The sequence below is a fragment of the Gymnoscopelus microlampas genome, assembly GCF_963454915.1.
Source record: "Gymnoscopelus microlampas genome assembly, chromosome: 20".
In the NCBI taxonomy this organism is placed as follows: Eukaryota; Metazoa; Chordata; class Actinopteri; order Myctophiformes; family Myctophidae; genus Gymnoscopelus; species Gymnoscopelus microlampas.
In genome coordinates this window covers 15,530,846-15,542,415 of record NC_139957.1, presented here as the reverse complement: position 1 = coordinate 15,542,415, position 11,570 = coordinate 15,530,846, and the positions used below count along the sequence as shown (strand labels likewise).

The window sequence follows — 11,570 nt, the reverse complement described above, 5'->3', positions numbered from 1 at the left end:
ATTTCTGTATTGACCAATATAAAGATTGAGGCTAGACAGTGTTCTCAGTGGAAGTTCAACCAGCTGTCTGGCAGCCAGGTAAAAAAAGACCACCCCTGTCTGTGTCCTGCGGGCAGAACTACCCCAGTTCCCCTTCCCTCTTCATATTCCTGACTCTATTACTTTCATTACCTTCATATCAGCTCTTTTTAAAAAGGACTCCCGCCTCCCGGGTTGCACTGAACCAAGCTCATGTGAATTATTAACCAAGCGTGCTATTGAAACTGAGCTAATGAGGTCTAAACGAAACATCTCAGCGCAGAAATGTCTCGGTGAGACGGCTTTTGTGTTTTGCGTGAGCATGTGTGAGGATTTACTTGGACATTATTTGGACTGGCGTCTTTAATAGGTTCAGTTTGTAGTCATGTGTGAGGACCACAGAGGATGTCTGAATGTGGATGTGTGCGCTGGCTAGGAGATGGGGTTGGTGGGCTAAAGGCTGATTCATGCTTAATTCGGTAGCCTCCGTATGGCAGGGCTGTATGGCACTTTTGGAGACTCCGGCACTAGAAGGTTCTGAAAGAGCAGGTATGGAGGCTCTGTGCATCGGCAAACGACTGTTAATGGTTCAGCATTCTTGGTGTTTATCAACATCATCATGAGCCATGCTATCCGTTCATATCAGCATGCGCTGCAGTCGTGGACATACTGGAACAAGTGAAACCATGAAAGGTAACCAAAGTACGGTGTCTCAGTGCCGCACAGCTCCTCCATACCCGTAGGTCACCAGAACAAGCATTTTTTTTAAATGGGTGGATGAATCTTTGACCAAATGTGGTGTAGAGGCTGTTGTGAATCTATCCCAGACAAATGTGCCAACAATTTGGAAGCTCTAACAGTGGTAGGCTAAAGTTAGCATAAGTGGTCTTTTGAGCAAAAGGTCACCTCTTCAATTCCTGTACCAGCTGCTAACAAGGACTATAGAGAGAATGTTTTGTAAAGAAAATAAAAGGGAACAGTATCACAAAGATTACTGTACATTTTGGGATGTTGTGTCATGTTGTTTTGTTTGCTGGTTAGAATAATCTGGTGTACAGAAAAGATACTCTGTACACAGTAAAATCATTTGTGTAAATTTAACTCTCAGTCACAAATGGTACAAATGGTGCAGGTCCAATTCGATAACATTTTTCACACTTATTTCACTGTGTAATTGTCAAATTACATTCTTAACCAGCCTGGTTAGGCACATTTAGGCACTAACAAAGTGTCTTCATACTTAATTCTTTCTTGCCAGCAGCTAATACAGTACCTAAAGCATCTGCAAAAGCGTTGTCTTACTGTTGTTACACACAACAAAAGAAATACATAAGTCATGGGCACATTCTCAGAGGATTCAGTTTGCTCCACACAAGCCTTTGATGCTTAATGAGCTATATTAATCTCGTCATTGCCCTCCACCCGGAGGAGCTGTCAGCATCCACTAGTGTGAGGACTTGGAAGGGGGTTGGGGGTCTTGTCAGCTGAGAGGGGGTACATAGGGTGGGGAGGCATCCCCTCTTTTTCCCAGTGAACCCCAGGGTTATTAAGACGCTCCAGTGATTCCGTCAAACAGCATCACCTCTCACAGCTGCAAACATGCCACTGTTATCACAAGGCTAATGCTGCACAGTGCACACCTGAGGGTGAGATGCGATGCGGAAGGGGGGGGGCAGACAAATAGAGACATAGGGACAGTGAGCAGAAAGTCAAAGATGATGATGGACAGAACAGTGGCAGGAAGATGAGTGGGATGTCTACTTTTCTTTTGAAAAAATATGATCAATCCTGCCCAGGACTGTGGAGTCTGGGGTTCGATACCTCCTCTGTGTATCCAGCTTGGCCGGGCGCTCCAACACAACACAATAGACCCTTTCGCTAAGCCCCGCCCCAAAATGTGATCATCCAATGCAGCCATAGGACCAGCCGTCAGCAGATAGCATTGCATTCAATGTAGTCTAGCCTTCTTTTAGAAGATAATTAGTTACATTAATATCAAGAAAATGTATACTCCGCTGCTGGGGACCTGGAACAGCGATTTCCAAGTATCCAGAGCGGTTGCAGGGGATATTTTTCATTACTTTCCCCAACTCAGAACTGCACTGACAAATGCAGGTTATGGCTGTGTTGTCAAACACGCACACACAGCTTAAAGTCTGGGAAATTACACAGCTCACACACGGTGACAATATTACTATTGATTATAATGACAAATTGTAATAAAGGTACTCATATAAAGCAAACGTTCCGAGATCAACAGTAGGAGTTGGCACTGGCAGTGACATGGAAGACTATCTATCTATCTATCTATATGACAACTAACAAATTGGGGAGAAAATTAGATAAATAAATATAACGGTTGATTAAAAAAAACTAATACTATATGATAAAGACTAAGGAAGAACAGCACAAAAAAGGTACTTGACTTACACCGTCATTAATACAGTCATGCAGGTATATTTTAAATTCTTCAGCCGTGTCGGCCAGAAGAGTTATTACTTGTGATATTAATAGTCACTGAAATGACATCGACCTGAAGTCATCCCAAAGACATCAATCAACACCCCCTGTATTTGTTCATTCACACTGCATGCCAGCAGAGGTAGATAGGTGTGCATTTGCATTTGTGTGTGTGTGTGTGTGTGTGTGTGTGTGTGTGTGTGTGTGTGTGTGTGTGTGTGTGTGTGTGTGTGTGTGTGTGTGTGTGTTAGGGCATTCACGAATAGTGATTTTTAGTATTCGAATTATTCGACCTATAAGTATTCGAATATTCGATTAATCGATTTGATTATAAAAAATAAAATAATAAAAAAATAAAAAATAAAAAAAATAAAAAGTTTTTTTTTTTTTTTTTTTTTTTCAATGACATTGATGACTGGACTCAAGGAATGCGAGTTGACGTCACACCAGAGCTCACAGCTGCGTGTCTGCTGCAGAAAAGCCACTAAATTAAAAAAAATCTAAAAAAAATTTTTTATCGAATAATCGAATAGTGGTTTGATAGTCGAATAGTCGGTTTGATAGTCGAATATTCGAATATTCGATTATTCTGTTAATGCCCTAGTGTGTGTGTGCGTGTGTGTGTGTGTGTGTGTGTGTGTGTGTGTGTGTGTGTGTGTGTGTGTGTGTGTGTTGGCATCTCTTCTTACAGGTCAGTGTATGTGCACGCATGCATGTTTATGTTTATGTGTGTGCTGGGGGGGGACTCTGTCATGATGGGATGACATCATTCCTGGACTAAAGCATTACCTCACCACCCTAATCACCATACCCCCCCCCCCCCCCCCCCAGCATGACTCATTCCACATTGGCACCACCATGCCTCCTCCCCCATCCTCTTCATCCTCCTCATCCTCTAACGACTTATGGCTTTCTGAAGTGACAGCTTCTGTCAGTTTTGCAGACAATGCCGTTTGCTGCTCTGTTGCCAATTTACTGTCTTTCTCTCTGACTGCCTATCTCTCTGCCTGTCTGCCTATCGGTCTGTCTGTCTATCTAACTGTCTCTGTCTAACAGTCTCTCTGTCTCTCTGTCTCTCTGTCTCTCTCTCTCTCTCTCTCTATGTGTCTGCCTGTCTCTGTCTGTTTGTCTGTCTGTCTGTCCCTCTGACTGACTAACTTTCCACACTCTCTCCCACCCTGTCTCTCTCTATATGCATCTCTCTGTCTCGCTCTCCTTTTGGTTTGTCTCTGTTTAGATCTCCATCTTCCTGTCTCTGTCTCACTTTCCTCCCCACTTACTTACTTCTTCTCTTCTTGTATCTCTCCTCTTCTCTCTGTCCCTCTGTCACTCTCGCACTCCTGTTTGGCCTGTTACACCCCCCCCCCCTTTTGCACCTCTCCTCATTCAGTCTCTCTCCACATACACACACACACACGTGCATGCACACACACACACACGCGCTCCAATAGGTGAGAGGCTGGTTTCCCTCCGTAAGGCCAGCCAATGGTGTGTCGGCAGCCCCCCCTCTCTAATCACTGAGCAGACTGGTGGCAGAGGGACCCGGCGAGCGCCAATCAAAACAGTCTAGTTGCTAAGCGCTCCGGGTGTTGGGTGCTGAGAGCCAATAGGAGGGCCTCGTCTCACTCACAGCAGCCAGGCATCCCAGGTTACAGGGGGCTGAGAGGACATGGCTGGCACATACATACACATACACAAACACTGACACACGCACACACACAGTATGCACACATTTCAGCTTATCCTGTACCTTTCCGTGTGTACACTCTGCAACTGTGTACATCCTACACTCACTTTGGTGTCAGAAGTGTTAAGGTTTCTGGTGAAATTCCATGGTTTTCAGCTGTGTGTGCATACATACAGACTTTGCACTGCATAAGCATGCACACGCACACACACTTAAACACAAGCACATTGCTATAAGAATACAAAACCGAACACAATGTTTTATACATGCATTCATATCAGCACACACACTGCAGAGCAGATCACTGGCCTCATGACTGACAGGCATCTCAGCCCCTTACGCTCCATCAGCAATATTACATCCAACAAGTGAAAACATGTCTCGCACAGACGCACGCACACACACACACACAAGAAGCGGCATTGCTGCAAGACGTGCACGCATGCATGTGCGATGTGCACACAAACAAACACACACTCACAAGTCTGCATGGCAGCATCCCCACCAACTACCTAGTCAGCAGTCTCGTGTCATTACTCTGTCACTTCACTGGCAGATGGGTAGCCTATAAAGGACGGTGTGTGTGTGTGTGTGTGTGTGTGTGTGTGTGTGTGTGTGTGTGTGTGTGTGTGTGTGTGTGTGTGTGTGTGTGTGTGTGTGTGTGTGTGTGTGTGTGTGTGTGTGTGTGTGTGTGTGTGTGTGTGTGTGTGTGTGTGTGTGTGTGTGTGTGTGTGTGTGTGTGTGTGTGTGTGTGTGTGTGTGTGTGTGTGTGCGTGCGCGTGCGTGCGAGCATGTTAATTATTTTTAGAACCAAAACATGTCCTCAGAGAGATGAATATAAGAGTAGTCATTTACTGGTTACGGCAGTTAAGTGGTTCTCAACTGTGGTCCTGGGGACTTAGAGAGCTGCTGCTTTTTAATTCTAACAATTTAATTAGGGACTCATTTAAACCTGGGACACCGGGGGAATGCAATTAAAGACAGGTAGAACGGAAGACTAGAAGGTTATGGCATCAATGCAAGACACTGGAATGTCTTCATAAGTATAGCAAATGTCAGTGTTTGTGTATGTGTTTATATTCTCTCCTTGTAAAACATATGGCAATAAAGTTTGGTGATACATGGGTATATAAGTGATGATATTTTAGTCTGGGTGGGGAAGTGAATGACCACCACTCACCCCTCCCTCAACACCTCTTAAGAGCAAGGCATTGAACCCCCCAACTGCTCCAGTGGAGCTGCCCAGTATAAGAGGTTGTACTGGGCAGTTCCAAGGTTTTTATTTGTGCGTCTGTTGCTGAAAAAGAGCATTCGTGCTCAGTGCTCAGTGCTCAGTTACCTACCCTGGGTAGGTACTCTGACAACAGGTGCAACAGGCATTGTGGAACCGGAGGCGCATGCATTCCCAACGGGCATGATAAATTATATTATTATCGGTATTTCAGAAATTATGATTATTTATTTTTTAAAGATTTATTTTTGGGCTTTTATGCCTTTATTGATAGGACAGTAGGCTGACAGGAAATGGGGAGAGAGATGGGGAGTGACATGCAGCAAAGGCCGTCGGGCCCGGGACTGGCTACATTGAGCCTAGGTGCCTGGACCACTATGCCGGTATTTCAGAAATTATTACAATTTCTATATAGGCTTCTATTTTGCTAAACTAAATTGGTTTACATAAAATGTGAATTCCCATGTCTTTTGTATTTAATGTGTCTATTTTTCAAGTCAATATGTGGCTACTAATTGTTTATCTTGAATAAAAAGGGAGAAAAACATGCCTGCTCCCCTATTCCCAATGTATTACAGTTCTACTGAATGCTGTTGCATAATTGTCTAAAATTACCACCAATGATATTTCTAGACCCTGTGATTATGATTATTAATCACAATTTTAAGAATAGCAAAATTATAATTTATTGCATGCTGTGGCTATGAAACAATTATTTAACAACACAGCGGAAACCTGTTGACCTTGCAAATTAAATTAACTGAAATTGCATTTTTCTCACCATATTTTCCAATAATAAATTACAGAGGCTGAAATCAGGCTATATGATTGTGCTTTATCAATTATGTAACAGCTCTACCACACTCTGACAATCCACAACCCATAATTAGCAGCTGCCTCATATTAAACTGGAAGCAAACACCACAGAGCTTGCCGTTTTCTTAACCATAATATCAATCACAATGATTAATCGCAACAATTTGGAGAACAAACAGATTTTTTTTCATCATACTTGTGGCTCGTAATATTAACACACTGGCTGCTCTCAACTACAAAGTGCATTCTACATGATTTTCAGTGTCAGCAAAATTTCATAATTGCTAATCATGGAAACCAAGTGTGGTGGTGTATACAATTATACACTATTAATTGCTCAACTACACTGAAACGCTTGAAACAGAAACCTCCACCACCACCACGGACACGACCAGGAACTTCAGACTGATCTAGAGGCCAGTATCCACCCGGTCCCTTTTTATCATCACAGACTTGGGGCTTCCTCCCTGAGGCAAACACTACACAGAGCCAGTCCATATCAAAGTGAAACTCTAACCACTGTGTGTGTACTTTAGCTTCCAGTGAGAGTCTCGCTCCGGGCGGGCTACTCTCGCCTCAAAACATGTCTGTGTTGTTATCTGTGTGGGTGATAAGCCTGTGTGTGAGTAAATATACAGTATACTGTATGTACAAACTAGGAGTCTTGCTGTGTATGTGTGTAAGAACTACAAGAGACAACAACAACAAAAAAAAGATTTATCCTTGAGGCGAAAGAAGCTCCACTAAGATGTAGGCCTATGTGGGGGCTGACGGCTGCTGTTGAATGCAAGATTTTCGAGTGTTTTCTTGGGGGTTGCATGCGTGCGTGCGTGCATGTGTGCGTGGCAACGCATAAGCGCGATTGGGTCCAAAACATGCATGTCCAATCGCAGTACTAGGCTGTCCATTCATAGTGCAACGAGTTAATTTATTGTATTGCATATATGAATATGGAGATGCCAGGAGGGACAGCGTTTGTTTGCAAAACAGATGCAGGCAGGGACCACTTTGATGTACAAAGCAGGAAACTGACTTTTGTTATTTAGCATTAAAAAAAAACACCGGATGAGTGGAAACTGCGGCACTCCAAATTATACGAATGCAAATGAAAGACTACAGCTCTGATCCGCATATCTTTATTTTGCTAAATCAGGCTGATGTAGCAAAATAAGTTGAAGTCTTGCATTATTGTTTTTTTTGGAGTGCAGCGATTTCCACTCATCATGGTGGTTTGTATCGTTGCTGTCGGGCAGAAACCTCCTATCTCCATATTCTAACTTTTTTGTGTTTTTTCTTAAATTAACACCCTACTTAATCATAAGCCAACTACTGCGTCACACGAAAGCATAAAAAAGTAGCATATCTCGAAAAACTCGAAATGCGGCGCTTTTGCGCTTGTAGATTTGCTACCTTTGTTGTTTTTGAATTTGAATCCTGAAAAGTAACACAGTTTTGGACATACTGTATGAGGTTTCCAGTTTCCACCCAACAGAGACGTTATACTACTGTAAGTATTGGCTGTAGCTGAGCGCTCACAGCCAAGGAGGTCATCAGAGGAAGCACACCAGCGGTGTGAGCAATTCTTGAACCACGGCGTCCCTATTTTGGGCAGGGCCGTGTTTATGCACAGGCAATGTAGGCACATGCCTATGTCTTGTCGGGGGGGGGGCCGAAAAATGCCCCCCCAAAAAAAAAAAAAAAATTCAAAATTTTTTTTTTTTTTTTTTTTTTTTTTAATTAAATAACATAAGCCTAACCTAACCCTAACCCTAACCCTAAAACCGAAATAAAGTAACAAAGAAACGCCCAAAAACGGCCACAATCCGCGAAATAACCGCAAAATTTCGCGCGCGCGCGCTTCGCGCGCGCGCATGGGTCGCACACATGCACGCGCGCTGCGCGCGCGTGCATGTGCGCGGGGGGGGGGGGGGCCCGAAAATTGTCCGTTGCCTAGGGCGCATTTTGACATTAACACGGCCCTGATTTTGGGCGCGAACGTTTGGCGAAAATAACCAATCATAGACTGGCTATTTTCAGCTCTGATGAAATGCTCTCGGTTGGTTAGTATTAGCACGTGTCCAAGTATATTGAATCATTTTTGATCGATGAGGATGCAGATACACATACACAAGAGACTACATACATTAAGAACATACTCTTAATAACAGCGTGACCTCCCTGTGTCCAATCTTTAGCTATTGATATTAAGTTACTTGGTGTGTAGTTTGTGAACCAAGGAGCACAAATCGCAATGCAGTGATTGCGAGATGTGTGTCACACACACACACACACACACACACACACACACACACACACACACACACACACACACACACACACACACACACACACACACACACACACACACACACACACACACACACACACACACACACACACACACACACACACACACACACACACAATAATCCTACCTCAGGCTTGCTGAGGCTGGAGGACACGAGGCACCCTGAGCCCACATCCAGGTCCCACTGTTTCCTGCCCTGGTTGTGGGGGTCCAGGGCAGCGATACGGCCATCCAGTGTGCTGATGATCACCAGGGGCCTGTGGACACACAACATAGAAACAGTTTACAGTTTATAATGCAGAGTTTGGGAAAAAACACAACAGAAACATGGTGCCAACCACAGCAGTTTATCGTTGCTCTAGGGTGGGAAACCCTGGCAATTTTTTTATTATTATTTTCAAATAAATTAAAATATTGAAAATAGCAGATCTACAAGCTCACAATGTGATGTGATGTGACATGTTGTGAGCTTGTAGATCTGCCATTTACACAAATTTTGGGTGAGACTCTTGTATGGTGAAGTAGGCATTAATTTACGAAAAAACATAAAAAGTTGAAATATGGCGATACAAGGTTTCTGCCCGACAACAACGATATAGTATATGCCACGCCCATCCAGGTACAGTATATTTCTGCTCATCACCAGGGACCTATGGAAGGAATACATTAGCATACTCCCTATTATCAGGTTTTCTGACATAAAAAAAGAAAAATACAAGGCCATATCAAGGTCATTTGTCTGTATGATATATGGCTTGGTGCTTTAATGGTAGGCTATGCGTTTTCATTGCCAATCCTTTCTGCGACCTAAATAGCTCATACAGAACGGTAGAGATTGAACTGAATTGCTCTTGATTGGCTTGAATTTCTTTGAAAAGAACTGAAATTAATTCAGACCTTGAAAGTGAAACCCCTTTTTGAAACACACACACACACACACACACACACACAATTATAATTGTTATTGTTGCTGTTGTTGTTTTTTAATAATTATCTATTTATTTATTCATTCATTCATTCATTCACTTTTTCAACCTGAGAAAAGATGTATCAATTTAAATGAATAATACATACGTCTCTAGTTATGTCTGGAGTCTCTGGACATACCAGCAATATTATGATGACCCATTTTCAGCTGTGTAATCATAGATGTAGAAACAGTGACTATTGCTTTGTTACACCACCTCCACCTACTATCTCCCCTAGACGTTGGCTATGGTTTAACCTCCACTGCTTCAGACACATTCTTTATTTAGACCTTCAGCATTTAGGTTAGCTGATAACTCTCCAAAGCACCAGAGTGAAATATGGTTCAATCCTAGAGCAGGAAAAACACAACTACAAGAGATTAAGACTACAGGTCGCCACAGTGCAAAGATCCTATCCCTGTAATCTTAAAATGGTCATGTAAGACACTAGACAGAGGTGCAAAGATAAGAAATAGGACAATAAATAGGGGACCAGAGCTAAGTAGAGGGCTAGAAGGGATTCCTTTTTCTCTGTCCTCATCCTGAGGGAGAAGCATTTTGTTACTGTGAGGTGTTAGCACAGATGTTACCGACCCCTCCCTTGTCCTCCTTAGTTTATCATGCAGGACGACCTTCGCCTGCCTGCAGCAGGCAGCACACCTGTTCAATGACAAACCCCACACTGGACGGTAGATGGATGACAGGTTTGCTGGTTGGTTAAGAAGCTTGCCTAGTGCCCTTCAATGGTGCGGTTGGTAATAAGAAAACCCACACATAATAAGAGAACAACACATAGTCAGTGGCCTGGGTTTGAATCTCACCTCGGGCCTTTTCACTGTATGTATCTCAGTTGGGGAATACAATTTAAAATATATATATTTTTTTTAAACTATTTTTTAAGAGGGGAAAAAGCCTGCTTCATTAGTACTGATGGTCCTCAATACAACAACCCAGGAACTACTGAGCAAGGCAGAAGTTGGAGGGCAGCTGGTTTGAGCCCTGTACTGTCAGAGCTCAATACTGTTAAACCACCCCTAAGAAAGGGCAGTAGATACTTAAATCCATGTCTACACAGTACCTAGTAGTCAATGGGTTGGTGGTTGGATTCCCTTCAGGTCAGCTTGACCCTTCAGGTCGTTTACGTGCCATTTGGTGGCAAGTTATTCACATACATAAAGTGCGCATCTGTAGGGGGGGCCCCATCATTCTGCAATCCCCTGTGGCCCAATCGCGACTGGCTATCCGCACCGGGCGGTCAGCCGACTACGTGAGGCCAGCCGAGAGTCTTCGCCGCCCTGATATTGTTGCGTCTAGATGGAAGTCATAAGCCCACAGATGGCAGCGTCAACCCAGTAGCTCCCTCAGCCAAGCACATGCGCATCAAATGTCTGAACCCGCGGTTCCTCTTGTACTGAGCGGGATAACTATCAACAACACATTATCAGTAAGGTAAAACTAACGTGTGTCACAATGGTGTAAACCCTGTTCACTTCCCTTGTAGTTGGTGAGCAATCCAACCCTTGGCGAATTCTGCTTTACAATGACAGGAAAAGCTGTCATCTAAGGATCAAAAAGTGGCGTCACAAGGGGAATCAGCATTACTAAAGTACTACAGAGCCACAGCTACACCGTGGATCAAAAATAAATCCTAGCTTTGACTTAGACTCACGTGATGAGGACGATGATAATGAGCTGGTGCTCATGTTTTAATTTTGGGATAGCAGACATATTTCATTACATCTATTGTTGCTCTAACCATTGCATTCACTACACAGTAAACAATCCTGATCGTTAAATTATCTCTTGAGAGTGTACAAATCTACACAACTAAATGAACACTTCTTAGGATGTTACAATGTACTACTGCCATCGCGAAATGGTGATGATCAAGGCGTACAAGATTCTAATCTGCTGTACACGTGTCGTATCGACCTGTGTCGATAAATTATTTATACGTTATTTTATTTGTTCGGCTGTGCTGAATAAGAGTTAAAGAAAATGCTCTTTTGTGTTCAGCCGAGCCAAGGGCTGTCATTGTGTGAAGGCATGATGATGATGGATGATCTGGCGCCCCTCCACCTG

At 43.3% G+C, this 11,570-nt stretch overlaps 1 protein-coding gene across 1 annotated transcript in view; it reads right to left on the bottom strand.

Annotated features, from left to right (window-relative positions):
• Positions 1–11,570, bottom strand: part of eif2ak3 (eukaryotic translation initiation factor 2-alpha kinase 3) — a 46,060-nt gene that overhangs the window by 20,019 nt on the left and 14,471 nt on the right. The window contains exon 2 of the mRNA XM_084045528.1: positions 8,648–8,777. Coding sequence (XP_083901654.1) covers positions 8,648–8,777 — 130 coding nt within the window. The remainder of the gene's footprint in view (positions 1–8,647; positions 8,778–11,570) is intronic.